The 17,085-nt window shown below is 48.1% G+C and overlaps 2 protein-coding genes across 2 annotated transcripts in view; one reads left to right on the forward strand and one right to left on the reverse strand.

Annotated features, from left to right (window-relative positions):
• The window catches only part of PDHX (pyruvate dehydrogenase complex component X), a 57,905-nt gene extending 56,962 nt beyond the window's left edge, over window positions 1-943 (reverse strand). The window contains exon 1 of the mRNA XM_083163891.1: window positions 690-943. Within this exon, the coding sequence (XP_083020017.1) occupies window positions 690-807 (118 nt within the window). The 5' untranslated portion in view covers window positions 808-943. The remainder of the gene's footprint in view (window positions 1-689) is intronic.
• Window positions 606-13,828, forward strand: APIP (APAF1 interacting protein). Its single transcript, XM_083163892.1, is given in 8 exon segments — window positions 606-1,150; window positions 1,463-1,563; window positions 4,150-4,198; window positions 7,134-7,251; window positions 7,707-7,842; window positions 7,936-7,989; window positions 7,991-8,101; window positions 11,088-13,828. Coding segments are annotated over 8 exon segments (708 nt in total). The 5' UTR covers window positions 606-1,111; the 3' UTR covers window positions 11,188-13,828.
• Window positions 13,829-17,085: the final 3,257 nt, after the last annotated feature.

Below are 17,085 nucleotides of genomic sequence, written 5' to 3' on the forward strand. Positions count from 1 at the left end.
TACCCAGAGGGAGGATCATATCGGAGGGACTTGTATCAGTTGGTATCAGCTAGTTGGCGATTAACCTCAGCCACCACTGTTCAAAAGAAATAACATACAAACTACACACCCACAGTAGCGGTAACCACAGTGCTGGACAGGTGCACTTACATTGCCATGGTCACCAGAAACATGCAATACCAACCCTTCTTCTCATATTTATCTTCAGCTACCAGCATAAAAGTAATTGGCGTATGGAAGTGATACAGGGGGGGGGGGGGGGGCGGCTGTATAATGGAGGCAACACTAGAGAAGGTGGGGAGACACCAGGGGGTGGATGAGACCTTATAAGCGAGGTGACACCAGGGAGGGGGTGGGGCACTGTATAATAGAGGCGACACCAGGTCAGTGGGGGGACAAATCCTATAATGGAGGTGACACTGTGGGCGCGGGGGCGGACAACACAATATAAGGGAGGTGACACCAGGGGACACCGTATCAGGGGGGTGAGACTTTAAGGAGTGAACACAGACACAATAAAAGTGGTCAGACAGGGAGAACAGAGAGGCCCATGGGAGGGAATGGGTATGGGGCAGTTAGATACCCCCGGGAAGGGGGGTAGTACCCAGCAAGACTGAGGTGCCCATACCAGCACTCCCTGCCAGCCAGGGTACAGGGGACAGGACTACAGCACCCATCATCCCGCTCACCCCATCGCCTCCCAGCCGTGTGCAGCAGTCTCAGCCCGCTGTCCTGACCCCGGAGAGCCACCGTCGCCACCAGTGACCTAGCGATCCATTGACAGCCGAGTCTCAAGGAGGCCGCCATCTTCCTGCAGCACCTCAGGCCCCCACCAGCGGCCGACCCTCACACTGCCTGTCAGGGAGCGGCCCAGGAGAGAGGCCAAACAAACGGAGATAACTTGCTGCAGAGAGGATTTTATAGATTATTATGAACCTATAATCGCATAAAGGGTATAAAACTACATCAAAACACAACACTAGGGACAATGTACCGTACATATAACTTTATATAACATCTGTCTCCGGTCCCGGACTATCATTCTCTAGCTTGTCTCCATTTTCTCGAAGACCAGTTTCCAGTGTAAGAGAACGGAGGAGCCTACGAAGAAATGGCCGGTGGAGAGGAGACTGATAGCCAAGTGATGTTGGTGAGTTGTATTTCCACTTTCATGTCATCAGTGTGCTGCTGGCTGTGCTGTTCCCTGTCATTATCAGCCCCTGGCTCTTCCTCCTGTGTGGCTGCCATTCTGCACAGTATACAGCCCTATAGCACAGCAATACCTCAGCAATACACCCTCAGAACAGCACAGTTACCTCAGACATGTATTACTGCAATGGGGACAACTGCAACCAGACTGACAATGCCAAGGTATGGGGGGGGGGGGGCAGGGCACTGCATGGCATGTCATTGCTGGGTATTGGGTGCTGATGTCTCTTCTGTGCCCACCTTTCTTTTCTAGGACAAAGGACACCCCAGAAACCTGATCCCGGAGCTGTGTCGGCAGTTCTATAATTTAGGATGGGTGACGGGGACCGGAGGCGGCGTCAGCATAAAATGCGGGTGAGTTGTCAGCTGTTGTGTATCCATAAGCGATCCCAGATTGGTATTTGGGGTTAATGTACATCTTGCTTCAACGCAGGGTGTACATTAACCCCCTTGTGCAGTGAGGCCTAGAAGTGCGTCAACCCATGCGTTTTGCACGTTTCACAAGAGAGTCCTTGTCACAGGTGGTTTCCGCCACCATGGGGGTTGGAGATGGGGTAGTGGACTGTGGAGCATCCTTCTTTAACTAATTTACTAGTCTGCTGCTCTGTTCATAGTCCGTTTGTAAAGTGCATAAGCCAGCGCTATATAAGTCAATAAGAATAATGTAGGTGGTGTGATAAAAGCTGTATTTGTTGTTCTTCCTGTGAATACTTTGTTCACATCTGTTTGGGGTTGTGTCTCGGTTGGAGAGATGTATCATTCACTAAATGGGTTTGCAGGAAATATAGGGTTAAAGTCACTGCAATGGAGGTTCCATTCACTGGTTATTAGTGAGTGGAAAAAGTATGATATGATGTTTGGGAAGTGCGGTGTGAGATGGTCTATGTGTATGGGTTTATGCTGGTTAGATGTTCGGTACTTGTGAGTTATCCGGGCTGCCGATTTCTAAATCGGGTCGGATCGGGCACATCGCATCGCATGCGACCATCGGATGCGATGCGATGACCCGATTTTTTCCATAGGAATCAATGTTAAAATGGACTGAGTCCATTTTAACATGGAATTCAATGGGAAAAAGGGGTCCTTTTCATACCCCTACTATCCAAGTGGGCATGGAGTTGGATATAAACCTGTGGCGAGCGTAGCGAGCCACCGAGCCCGAAGCGTGGCGAGCGTACACAGAATACCGGCCCCTCGCGGGGCTCGCTTCGCTCGCCACGCTTCGGGCTCGGTGGCTCGCTACGCTCGCCACAGGTTTATATCCAACTCCATGCCCACTTGGATAGTAGGGGTATGAAAAGGACCCCTTTTTCCCATTGAATTCCATGTTAAAATGGACTCAGTCCATTTTATACTTTGATTCCTATGGAAAAATCGGGTCATCGCATCCGATGATCGCATGCGATGCGATGCGATATCGCATCGCATCGCATCTGATTGTATGCCTTAACTTAAGGCATACAATCAAAAAATCGGCAGCCCAGATAACTCACAAGTACCAGATGTTCTTATGTAATCTCTGGTCTATTTGTACCTTCAGTAGGCATCCTAGAGCCGTGACACACTAAGATCTTGCTGGCAGCTTTGGAACACGCACCGCCAAAAGGCTGTCTCCTAGTTGTCCATGCTTTGGTTTGTAGATGAGTAAGGGAACAGTGTAGGGATGTTCTCAGCTGTGTGAGTTCTGATTGATGTGCGTTTCATCAGTGAGACTTCCTGAGGGATTTGTGATCTGGAGGGTTCTTATCAACACTCTATGCATCGATGAGGGCCTGCACAAAAACATGCCCCAGTTCCAGCATAATCTCAGAATGTGGCTGTTAATGACCGCTCTATTACCTGTACATCTCAGAGTGGGGAGCCCCCCCCAAAAGACAAATAGGGGGTAGGACATAGACACGTTGTGTTATTCCAAAGTGGACAACTCCTAAATCAATGATTCACAGATGTATTAAGCCTTAACAAGAGATAAATGCAAGACTCATAGTTCCACAGTTTTAAACAATAGTTTTTCATCTTTTTTTTACACTTCAATCAGCCCGGTGGCCACCGCACAGGGCCACCGGGGACAGCACCAGGCTTCAGCCTGGTCAAGTAAGTCCTGGAGGGGGGAGACCCCTTTATTGGGGGGGGGGGGTCCCCACTCCCCCAGGGCCCCTGGCCAGGCTGACTGGTCAGTAGGGTGATGTTTTGGTCGCGGGAACTTATATAATAAGTGTCATTACCCTGCTGGCTGGTTTGGCCTGGGGCTGGTTTTTAAAATACGGGGTACCCCTAGTCATTTTGTCCCCCGTATTTTGGGAACCGGACCTGGAGCCTTGGGCTGGTTGTAAAAAATCGGGGAACCCCTATTTGTCGGGTTCCCTGATTTTTTTTATTACCGGCCCCGGCTCTTTCAGCCTGGTGCTGGTTACAGCTGTAGAGGGGACCCCACGCTGATTTTTTTCATTTATTTATTTTTTTACACTAAACCCTGCACGGATCTAACTGATCCGTGCAGGCTAAAGCCAAATACGACAGGAAAATAAGGTGTATATTCGTGGCTGTTTCACGCCAATTAGCATCCGTATTTTCAATACGGCTGCTTAGTAAATCAGGAACCACCATTCTTTTGAATGGTGATTCCTGTCGTATTCTATCGATGGTGTAGACATTCGTATTTGTAAATACAAATACGAATGTCCCATCAATATGAATACGAATATTTGTATTTTTGGCATAGTAAATACCAAAAATACGAATACACCCAAAAAATTTGTATTTTCGTAGGAAATTTTTTTTCTACTAAATCATCTTAGTAAATTTCCCCCCATATCTCTACCATAACATAAATGACACCAATCTTCCATTGTATTTGTGTAACCATGGTCTCCATTATTTCTGACTCTTGTTGTCTTTGATGTCTCATTCTCTGGATGTCCTTGCTGACTGTGTGCGCAGGGATGAAATTTACATCGCCCCATCTGGAGTCCAGAAAGAACGAATTCAGGTAGGAAAACTCTGCTCAGCTCCTGGAGTAACTGGATAGATCAGACCTTGCCAACATGTGACTCCCAAGCAGTTGTGAAACTACACATCCCAGCATGCCACAGTTTTAACAGTAAATATGTGGCTGGGCTTACTGGGACTTGTAGTTTCAGAGCAGCTGGAGAGCCACAGGTTGTCCAGGGCTGGGTTAGACGCTCCCCATACATTCCCACTGATGCACTGCCATATGTGGTTACCGGTTAGGAGTAGCACTTAGGAAACCTGTGTTAGGGTTGGGCAGGTACACCGCCTCAGTCACACTCCCCACCTGCCACTAAAGGTAGTTTTTGATTGATTTTAATCAATGTTAGGCTTCCAGAGCTAAAACACCCATTTACTAACAGATTATGGAGGTATTCAATTCGCCGCCACTATTTCCGACGGGGGAATAGCGGCGAGCGCCTATTCAATACTTTCTTTCCCGACAGGCATCTCGGCAAAGCAAGCCAGACTTTAAAAGCAATCGGGCTAGTTTTGCCGAGAACGGCCGTGAATTGTCTCGCGGCCACGCACCCTTTTCGACACTCGGCAGGCGGGTTATTGAATCCTGCCTGCCGTGATGCAGTTGAGCAGGCCGAGAACAGGACCGGACAGGATTGAATACCGCCCTATATCTATTTAAATGTTCGTAAATATGTGTTTTGCGATTTTTTTAATCTATGGTCATCCCTACCCGGGACCCCAGCAGTCACCTTCCTCCCTAATCTGTTCTTCACCCAGTGAGAAACTACTATGTTACTGGGAAGGGATGGGATTTAGGGCTGCACTGCAGGTGGGGCAGATGTAACAAATAACTGAACATATGAAAAAGTGAGTGTTTTATATTATTATATTGTCCACTGTGGATTATACTGTTTAATATAGAAACACTCACTTTATCATCTATCTGTGAGGAATGTCATCACTACAAATAAACTAACAATGAAACATCTAGGACAGATTAGAACCTGTTGTACACAGCGCACACATTTTTTTTATTTTCTAACACACACTTTTTTTCACATTTCCAGTTTTTTTTTTTTTTTTTTTAAATTTGCACATCACACCCTATATCCCGCTGGTCTTCAGCTTTTTTCACACGTGAACTAATAAGTTACATTTTGTTCTTTATATGTAACTGACGCCCTGTAGGATATGGTAAATCTTTAAGCAGCCGTCCAGCAAGTGTACCCAAATAGGAATACTTTCTCTTTCCGTGTTTGCATCTGATGTCTGTAGGACATAAATTAGAGGACGGATATAAATATATGTGCCGTGATGGAAAGGTGGTTTGTGACTGGCTGATGACCTTGGAAAGGGTAATATATAGTGACAAGTTCACGCGGCTCCCAGCGATAGATCTTCACGTAGATGCTTTCTGTTTGGATTATCCACGTACTTTATATTGTTATCAGACGTCATCTCAGTCTGTGAGCAGGAGTAAGCGGCAGAGAAAAAATCCTTGACTGCAAGGCAGTGTCCTTTTCCCAACACTCTGTCCCAGTTACCAACAGTACAGGGACAGTTAATTATCGCTTAAGGGGCTGATTCTAAGTTGGAATCAAAGCAAAAAACAAGTAACTCTGTATTTGGAACACACCCTGCGCAGCAAGGGAGCAAAATGCAGTTATTGTGTTTGTATGCAGGGTAAATAATGGCTGCTGGTGCATGTAGCCCACACATGCCGGACAGCTGTATTCCTACACTGCACTATAGATTTGGGTTGGGACACGAGCCTTCTGAAAGCTTGAACTTTTGGGGGGTTATTCATGTTCATTCGGTCTGCACGGATGACCGATGTGCGTCTGCACAGGCGTGTTTCTGCGTATGTGCAGACGTAGGGTGCGTGCGAACTTGGGGGGGGGGGGCGGAGAAGGGCGGGGGGCCAGCTCCATCACCATATGGGCGTTCCCATGAGAATGCTGGTGTTCTCATGGTAATGAGGCGGTGACGCGGGGGGGGGGGGGGGCTTGGCAGCCGACATCACCGCAGATGTAACTTGTGCAGAGAGAGTTATTTTGTTTCTGTGCAGGGTAAATACTGGCTGCATTATTTTTACACTGCAATTTAGATTTCAGTTTCAACGCACCCCACCCAAATTTAACTCTCTCTGCACATGTTACATCTGCCCCACCTGCAGTGAACATGGTTTTTTTTGCCCATTTTGAGAACAAATTTGTACTGCGATCATATCTGATCATTGTTTCAAAATTCCCCATTGTGTAGGCACCTTTAGAAGCAAAATACAATGGTTTCTGTCCTATAGATTATAAATAAATTTGTGCCTTCTCCATATATTTACAGATTATTAACGTGTTACGCTTTATAAGCGCATTTAATATTTCTTTAACCCTTTCAAGTCCAACGTCTAGTCAGGCTCAACAGCCCTAGCACTAATAGCAGATCCGATGGTGAGCCACTTTAAAATAAGAACATTAAAGGCCCATACATACTGGGCGACTTTGAGCTGAAAGTCTCTTAAAACAGCCTGTTTGAGCGGCTTTCAGCTCGAAGCCGCCCAGTGTGTATGGCCCGGCGATGAGCAATGAGCGCTGCTGTGCACTCCCGCATCATTGCCAGGAAAGCCGTTCATCTGCTGGTAATACAAGCAGATGAGCGGCTTTGAGGACGGCTTTGCATAGCTCTGCACTATGCAACGCCACCCTCCCCCCTCCGTCGGCACCGAGCAGGTGGAAAGCCGCTCAGTGTGTATGCTCTGAGCGGCTTTCCCCCCCAGCGATGAACGCGATCATTGCTGTCCATACACGCTGGGCATAGTCGCCCAGTCTGTATCGTTTTACATCGTTAAATGTAGACAATTTTTTAATTAAAAAATAAATAAATTTACAATTAATAATTTAAACCAGACTGTTTGCAAGCTACAATGATACAATCCTAAATCTCTTGTTTTTCTGCAGCCGGATGACCTGTTTATCTGCGATATTGATGAGCGAGACATCAGCTGCCCCCCACCTTATAAGAATCTGAAGAAGAGCCAGTGCACCCCTTTATTTATGAACGCCTACACCATGAGAGGTACGGCGACCGTGTGCAGCCTCACGGCATCGGTGTACTCTATTATACAGTTATATAAGTTGTTGCTCCAATTGATTGTTTTGCTGAATTTATGTATAATTAAATATTACTCGCACGCTCCTTCCGGTTGCCCCACAGCAGGACAAATAAAATAGCCATTAGGCAATGGCGGGATTTTGGCGATGTAGCTGCCGGACTTAAGGTGGCAATTTGTTCTAAGGAAATTGTTACTTTAAATCTAGAAGCTGCATCGCTCAAATATTCTAGGCTGATACATTGTGTGCCGCAATCTGTCGGTAGGCCCCGGCGCCTCTCCCCTCTAGATATCTCCATAGCCTTCATTGTTATTACCGTAAAGCATGTACTAGATGATCCACAAGTACAGTTTCTGCTGCATAAGCTTGAAACCGGGGAGCTTGTATTCCAGCTACCGTGTCATTGCTTTGTACTTCCAGGAGCGGGGTCGGTGATCCACACTCACTCCAAATCCGCCGTTCTCGTCACTCTTCTCTTCCATGGGAAGGAATTCCGGATCACACACCAAGAAATGATCAAAGGAATTAAGAAGTGCACTACTGGGGGATATTACAGGTACCCCCCAACCCTCTCCTCTTCCCGTCACTGGTTCTACAAAGATTACTGAACCCATATGATAGTAACATGTGTGTTTGACTTATTTGGCAGATACGATGATATGTTGGTGGTCCCTATTGTAGAAAATACCCCTGAGGAAAAGACCTGAAGATTCTATGGCGAGGGCAATGACAGAATATCCGGACTCCTGTGCGGTGCTGGTTCGTCGCCACGGGGTCTACGTCTGGGGAGACACGTGGGAGAAAGCAAAGACTATGTATGACAGTTTACTGGTCTTGGTTGTAAAATGTCTGGAGGAAAATTAAGAAATTGGCTGCAAAATAAGTGATTTTACTGACTGTTTGTTAGGACTTTTGGGGAGATGTACCAAACGTTTTAGAGAGCTTAAGTGTTAACCACTCACTTCCTGTCATGTTACAGGCTGTGTTCAAAATACGTTTGGAGGTGATTGACTAGTACTTGTCTTCCCCAGGAGGTGATTGGCTGGTACTTGTCTTCCCGCAGGAGGTAATTGGCTGGTATTTTGTCTTCCCCCAGGAGGTGATTGGCTGGTACTTTGTCTTCCCCAGGAGGAGACTGGCTGGTACTTTGTCTTCCCCCAGGAGGTGATTGGCTGGTACTTTGTCTTCCCCCAGGAGGTGATTGGCTGGTACTTGTCTTCCCCCAGGAGGAGACTGGCTGGTACTTTGTCTTCCCCAGGAGGTGACTGGCTGGTACTTTGTCTTCCCCCAGGAGGAGACTGGCTGGTACTTTGTCTTCCCCCAGGAGGAGACTGGCTGGTACTTTGTCTTCCCCCAGGAGGAGACTGGCTGGTACTTTGTCTTCCCCCAGGAGGAGACTGGCTGGTACTTTGTCTTCCCCCAGGAGGAGACTGGCTGGTACTTTGTCTTCCCCCAGGAGGTGACTGGCTGGTACTTTGTCTTCCCCCAGGAGGTGACTGGCTGGTACATTGTCTTCCCCCAGGAGGTGATTGGCTGGTACATTGTCTTCCCCCAGATGCCCAATTGTCTGGAAATGGTAAAACACTCAGCCTATTAGGAGATATTACACTCGGCTTCCTGTGCCTCCTTTGCCTTACGGGAAGAGAGGGACAACTCCCTGTGCCGCCCCTGCTGTAGGGAAGGATATGGAGGTCTCTCTGTGCCACAGGGAAGTGACAGTGGCTGTAGCGGCTCACGTACAACGTCTCATAATCCTGACATTGGCTCTCCCCATTTATGCATTAGTTTCCCCAACACTTACCCCTTATTAAAGCAATACAGCTGCTAAATACCTGTTCTGTATAAACAGCCCCTAATAGCACCAGTGCTGGTTCTACGCTTTATAGAGCATTGGATAACCTCCATTTATTTCTGTTGATGCAACTGTTGCTTACATATGTATATTGTGCTGTGACTCTCATGTCTGCTTGTTATAATAACTAGGTGATTCATCGCACCCTACGGGCGCTCTTCACACCGTCGTAAGGGGCTGCGCCCCCTTAATTTGTGAACATTTGTATATGAGAAAGATGGTTAGAATTGTATGTAAGATGCCCTGTATTGCAACTTGAGTTATAGGTGAAATGTGTTAAATAGAGAGCATATGATGTGGAAGGGGGTGTGTATTGTTTTGTTTAATTAAAAAGCGGTTACAGAGTAAGATGTACATTGATAGTGTGGAGGGTACAGTGACATTTTGTGGGGTGGGGGGGGGCTGTGTGTGCATGTTGTTTAGGTGGGTGTGTGTGTGTGTGTGTGTGTGTGTGTGTGCGTGCGTGTGTGCAATAGTATAGTAGGGTGTTTTTGAGTCAGCGGCTCCCCACTGGCGGAGGTCACGACACAGGAAAAGAGGAGGCTGGGTAGTGATAGGGGTGTGTGGCCATAAGGAGGACTAAAGAGGAGGGTGGGGGACACTGTGCAGCTTCTGCAGTAGGTGAGGGTCCAGCATGGGAGCACAGGAGTACAGGATGGTGGCCCCTGAGTCAGTGTCTCCTCCTACTGGGTGGGAGTTAGGGTGCATGAGAGCAGGAGGCTGGGTGGTAAAGCATGATAGGGGAATGTGGGCAACACAGGGTGAGCGGGTCCCCACTGGCGGAAGTTACGGGGCAGGAGAACGGGAGGCAGGGCAGTGATAGAGGTGTGTGGGCATGAGGGGTAGTACAGGTTTTTGCCTGTTGCAGAGTAGGGATGGGCATTGGTACAGACGCCATCGATAGTAGTAAAATCTTACTTGGATAACTATAATTGTTGTAGCTATCGATGGTCATCCATTATATCTTACTGAATAGGCCGTGGGACAAATCAGAACTCGGTGGCGGGACTGTCGGGTGTGGGGGGGGGGGGGGGGGGGCGGAGCTATGCTTCGTGTCCCGGCACCATAAAAAAATCTCCTTTGCCATCGATGTAGGGAAAACATCTGGTCCTCCCACATCGATGGCAAAAGTATTCAACATCGGCCATAAACCATCGATGATTTGAAATCATTGATGGTCGATGGGCATCCCTAGAACTGGAGGAGGGTGGGGGACAGTATGCAGCTCCCAGCAGTGGGTGAGCATCTCCTCCAACTGGGAGGGAGTGAGCGTGCATGAGAGCAGGAGGCTGTATAATAGTGGTATGTGGGCAAGACATTGTTAAAGTTGTGGCGCTGGTGCAGAGGACCGTGGGGACACTTCTGGCAGTGGGGGAACCTGCAGCGCGGCAGCCAGGGCCAGATTTCCCACCTAGGGGCTGCACCTGCTTGTGGCGTTAAAGGATCCCCCATTCTCACTGGGGTACGTGAAATGCGTGAGCGGGGTCGCGGGGGTCCGCAAATCGTGCCGTGAATTGCGGGAGGGGGGTCGCGAATAGCGGGAGGGGGGGCCACTAATCGCGGGGGGTGCCGCTAATCGCAGGATGGGGGGTGCGAATCGCGGGAGGGGGGTCGCGGGGGGGGGGGCGCGAATCGTGGGAGGGGGGTGCCACGAATCGCAGGGTGGGATGGTGTGTGCTTACCTGGTGGCTGTGGAGTAGCAGTGTCTTTGCCTGACAGCATGAGGAGACAGAGGGTGTCTGGCACTTTGGGCTGGTTCTCTGTCAATATGTGAGTGTGTGTGGGCGGAGTCAGAGCTCTGATAGGCTATTAGCCTATGACTCCACCCAGCGTTATAGACACACTCACACATTGAGTGACAGATGTAGCCGAATATATCCTGTCTCCTCATTACGATGTCTCTCTCTCCTTGTTATAATAACGGTCTCCTTGTTCTCCTGACTCCGCAGGTGCGAGTGCTATGATTACCTCTTTGACATGGCTGTGCAGATGAAGCAGCTCGGACTGGACCCGGCGTCTCTTCCCACTGAAGAAAAGGGAATCGTTTAAACCTCCCCAGAGCGGTGAAACTTGTCCAGAAACCCACAGAACTTTAGCAAACCTGAGACATTTCCCATGATCCTGTGGCGTTATTAGCACATCCTCCATTCATTTCTCACTGTGATGCCATCGATCTGAACCATAGGATTCCAGATGTGTGGGTGCCCGACCCATTTATTAGTCCTATACTAGTGTTATGTCCTGAAATCCGGACGGTCACTTTTTTTAATTTTTTATAAACTATGTAATTAGGTGTCTGTTGCTATTGGTTATCTGGAAATATTAATATAATGCTATGAGGTGTTTTTTTTTTTATAGCTAGTGTTGAGGATGTAATTTAGCGGAATGAGTTTATGCAGCCCCCAGGTTTTCATCAAATAACCTACCTCAATCTAACGGGAGCTCCTCATCGCTTACTAAGAACTTAAACACTGCAGTTTAATGGGGAAGCAACTTTCTGATGGCTTTATTTCCATCGACAGACCTTCCTGCAGCTTTTACTAAGCTTTAGCTTTCGGGTTCTGTCTGTGCTTTTAAGCCATGTGTTTATAGAATCATGCAGCATTCTTTTGTTCGCTTTTGAGTGCGAGACGGCCGCCCATACAGTTGTATCCTGAGAACTTCTTTTTAAAGGCAATCCAATTATGCAACACTCTAAGGAAAAGTGTCCGATAAGCACAGAACAAGGCTACAATCATGAAGCTTTGTATATAATACACTTTACAGAACTGCACGTGCCAAACGATAGTGTTCTAAGGCGGAATAAGGATCTATCATTTGTGTGCATTATCAACAGTAGATCATGTGTGTATATGTTACTGTATGTGTTCTGTGATATCATACTATATATGAGATGGAATTATGCTCAAGCTGCTGTAGATAATGTGTGTGTATAATCAGTGAGTAGTGATGTCATCAGTGATATAACTAATATATGAGAAGGAATTATGCACACCCTACAGTAGCTAATGTGTGTGTGTGTGTGTGTGTGTGTGTATAATCAGTGAGTAGCGATGTCATCAGTGATATAACTAATGAATGAGAAGGAATTACGCACGCCCTTAATTAGGTAATGTGTGTGTGTATAATCAGTGAGTAGTGATGTCATCAGTGATATAACTAATGAATGAGAAGGAATTATGCACGCCCTGCTATAGATAAGTGTGTGTGTGTATAATCAGTGAGTAGTGATGTCATCAGTGATATAACTAATATATGAGAAGGAATTACGCACGCCCTACAGTAGGTAATGTGTGTGTATAATCAGTGAGTAGTGATGTCATCAGTGATATAACTAATGAATGAGAAGGAACTACACACGCCTACAGTAGGTAATGTGTGTGTATAATCAGTGAGTAGTGATGTCATCAGTGATATAACTATTGAATGAGAAGGAATTATGCACGCCCTACTGTAGGTAATGAGTGTGTGTGTGTATAATCAGTGAGTAGTGATGTCATCAGTGACCGGAATTATGCACGCCGCACTGTAAATGTGTATATAATAAATTAGTAGTGATGTCATCTGTAATATAACCTCTAAATGAAAACAAATTACTGTACACACACCCTCCTGAAGATAAAGTGTGTATATAATTAGCGAGTAGTGAAGTCATCAGTGATATATGTGAGACTGAATTGTGCAGGCCCTGCTGTAGATAATGTGTGTGTATAATTCTTAAGCAGTGATGTCATCAGTGATATAACTTATATACGAGAAGGAATTAGCACGCCCTACTGTAGATCATTTTTGTAAGTAATTATTGAGTAGTGATGTCATCAGTGATATAACTTATATATGAGAAGGAATTACACATGCCCCGCTGTAGATAATGTGTGTGTATATAATCAGTGAGAAGTGATGTCATCAGTGATATAACTTATATATGAGAAGGAATTACACATGCCCCGCTGTAGATAATGCGTGTGTGTGTGTATAATCAGTGAGAAGTGATGTCATCAGTGATATATATAAGAATATATATATATGAAGGAATTATACACGCTCTACAGTAGATAATGTTTGTATATAATCAGTGAGTAGTGATGTCATCAGTGATATATGTATAAGAAGGAATTATACACACCCTACAGTAGATAATGTAGTTATATATTCAGTAGTGATGTCACCAGTGATCTATAAGAGATGGAATATACGGATCCCAGTGACGTCCCATTGTCCTCTTCGTACATCCATGTGATCAGGGAACTCCTCAGTGACTCCTATTATCTTTGTAACACATTATTTGCGCTCTTTATGCTCCATCCGGTGTGTACTGTAAAAAGCCTTGTTAGTTCCATGTGATTGCTCGTGTGAAAATGAGGCTTTAATATTTCTGAATTTGGACTATGCTAGTACATACCGGTACAGTGACTGAGAGTCCAGCATGAACTGTGATTTCTTATAATGGTTCTAGAGAACAGAGCATTTACCACCAGCCGAGGTGTCCGCTCTTACACCCCAGGAACTGAAGCACATTATAATAATAATAGGGTAATAGTAGATTAGAACGTCTGGGTCTGGGTATTCATCTCTTCCCAATTCTTCACCTGTTTAGCAGAGGGACATGCCGGCGTTTTATGTGCATGATGGTTTGTATGATAACACTGTGTCCTGAGCTTTCACAAATTAATAAACCATTTGTGATTTATCTCTTCCCTGTGCCTCAATGCATTGTTCTGACGCCTGAGCAACAAATCCGTTACACCCAAACTAGGAATACGGTTTACATTTAGTGTCTCAGTCCCGCCGCAGGCGCAGCGAATCCACGTTCACCGCGCACGATTTTAACCTCACAGGAATTGGTTTTGCACATGTAAAAAGTCACAGATGATGCAAAACTGAACATGGCGTAAGGAAGAGTCGCGGGTGCTCGCACAGCTGGCTATGCCTGTCAGTCGCACACAGATGTTGCACAACTCGTTTTATCACTCCCGGTGGTCTTAAGCTGCCCATACACGCTGCTAAGGGTGCTGAGCCGATGTGTGCTTTGAGGTGCGCGCTCCCGCGCACCTCATCGCACAATACAAAAAGTATGTGCTTGCACATACTTTTTGTACTTTAGGTTTCGTCAAATTGCATCGCATTGCATGCACAACGTATGTACATGCAATGCAATGTGATCCCTGCTACGCACGCAAGCATCGGGACGTGTATGGGCTGCTTTATGTCCGTGAGTACCATGCACAATTTCAGTTACACTCCAACATAAAATATTTCTGCTCTACACTCATCCCCTGTGTATATAATGTTCCCGCCCAGCGGGATACACAAACCCGCCCCCCTAGGGAAAAGACCAGTGTTTTATGTGTATAACGTTCCCGCCCAGTTTTATACACAAACCCACCCCCCTAAGGCAAAGACCAGTGTTCTACTCACCCCACCCCCTTGACATCACCTCCCCCTGCCCAGCCAGGGCTACAGTACACGCCCACCATTTACCATTTCTCCACAGCCACCATCCATCATTACTCCCACACCCCCCTCTCTCCAGCAACCCTCCCAGACACCCGCGATTCGCCAGACCCCTGCGATTAACGGGACCCCGCAACCCCCCTCCCGCGATTCGTGGGACCCCCCTCCTCCCGCGATTGGTGTGCCCCCGCGACCTCCTGCAATTCGCGGGGCTCCCGCGAACTTCCGCGATTTGCGGGTCCCCCGCGCCCCCCTCCCGCGATTCGCGGCACCCCCCCCCCCCCCGCGGTTCATGGCAACCCCGCGCGCCCCCCTCATGCGATTCGCGGCACCCCCGAGATTTGCGGACTCCCGCCCCTTCCGCGATTCACAGCACCCCCACGCCCCCTCCCGCGATTCACGGACCCCCACGGCACCTCCGGCGCCCCCCTCCCGCGATTTGTGACACATCTCCCCCGAGATTTCCCCCTCCCACAATTTGCAGACCCCCTCCCACGATTCACGCCCCCCCCCCTCCTGCGATTTGTGGCACCCCCCTCCCACAATTTGCAGACCCCTGCACCCCCCCCCCCTCGATTCACGGCACCCCCTGCGCCCTTCCCGCGATTCATGGACCCCCATAACCCCTTCTCCCGCAATTCACTGACCCCCACAACCCCCCTCCCGCAATTTGCGGACCCCCCCTTCCCGCGATTCAAGCCCCCCCCGCGATTTGCGGACCCCCTCCCGCTAATCACAGATCCCCGCACCCCCCCCCCCCCTTGCAATTTGCAGACCCCCCTGACTCCCTTCCGGCAATTCCCCCCCCCAGCGGACCCCCGCGACCCCGCTCCAGCATTTCACATATCCCTGTGAGAATGGGGGATCCTGTACCGCCACAGGCAGGTGCCGCCCCTAGTTGGGATATCCGGCCCTAGCTGCCACGCTGCAGGTTCCCCCACTGCCAGAAGTGTCCCCACGGTCCTCTGCACCAGCGCCACAACTTTTATCAATGTCTTGCCCACTTACCACTATTATACAGCCTCCTGCTCTCATGTACCCTCCCTCCCAGTGGGAGGAGACACTCACCCATGCCGGGAGCTGCATACTGTCCTTCACCCTCCTCCAGTTCTAGGGATGCCCATCGACCATCAATGATTTCAAATCATCGATGGTTTATGGCCGATGTTGAATACTTTTGCCATCGATGTGAGAGGACCAGATAGTTTCCCTACATCAATGGCAAAGGACAACCGATCAAGTTTCAAATTTTTTTAAGGTGCCGGGACACAGCATAGCTCCGCCCCCCACACCCGGAAGTCCCGCCACTGAGTTCTGATTGACCCACGGCCTATTCAGTCAGATATAATGGATGACCATCGATAGCTACAACAATCGATGGTTATCCAAGTAATATGTTATTACTATCGATGGCAGGGTGCAAAATCGCCATCAATGCTAACCATCGATGGCGTCTGCACCAATGCCCATCCCTACTCTGCAACAGCCAAAAACCTTTACCACCCCTCATGCCCACACACCTCTATCACTGCCCTGCCTCCTGTTCTCCTGCCCCGTAACTTCCACCAGTGGGGACCCTCGCACCCTGTGTTGCCCACATTCCCTTATCATGCTTTACCACCCAGCCTCCTGCTCTCATGCACCCTAACTCCCACCCAGTAGGAGGAGACACTGACTCAGGGCCACCGTCCTGTACTCCTATGCTGCCACGCTGGACCCCCACCCACTGGCAGAAGCTGCACAGTGTCCCCCACCCTCCTCTTTAGTCCCCTTATGCCCACACACCCCTATCACTACCCAGCCTCCTGTTTTCCTGTGTCGTGACCTCCGCCAGTGGGGAGCCGCTGACTCAAAAACACCCTACTATACTATTGCACACACACACACCTAAACAACATGCACACACACACACACACCTAAACAACCGCTTTTTAATTAAACAAAACAAAACAATACACACCCCCTTCCAAATCATATGCTCTTTATTTAACACATTTCACCTATAACTCAAGTTGCAATACAGGCATCTTACATACAATTCTAACCATACTGTATTTCTCACTATACAAACGTTCACAAATTAAGGGGGTGCAGCCCCATGCGACGGTGTAAAGAGCGCCCGTAGGGTACGATGAATCACCTAGTACCACTAGTATTTACTAGTCGAGTAAGTGGTCGGGATATGCATGTCCTTATATTAAGCGGAGGAGTAGTGTGCAGTCAGGAATCGGGCCCCTTTTTGTCTGGCCGCTGGCAGTGTACTGTCTCCAGGGTTCCCGCTAACCCCTGTAGGCTTAATGCTGCTGCTTTCTCCACCCGTGCCAGCGTGGGGCAGATGAACGCTGATGTCTAAGGGCAGCGCAGGTAGCTCTTATATCAGTCTATATTTCAGCTGTCGGGGTGCTGCTTTCAGCATGTCGGAATATTGTACCTCACCGGTGACATACAGGTGTAGTGACCCTGAAATACAAATGCACACAGCACCAGTTACCC

This window comes from Crinia signifera, chromosome 11 (genome assembly GCF_055691185.1).
Source record: "Crinia signifera chromosome 11, ASM5569118v1, whole genome shotgun sequence".
NCBI classification, from domain to species: domain Eukaryota; kingdom Metazoa; phylum Chordata; class Amphibia; order Anura; family Myobatrachidae; genus Crinia; species Crinia signifera.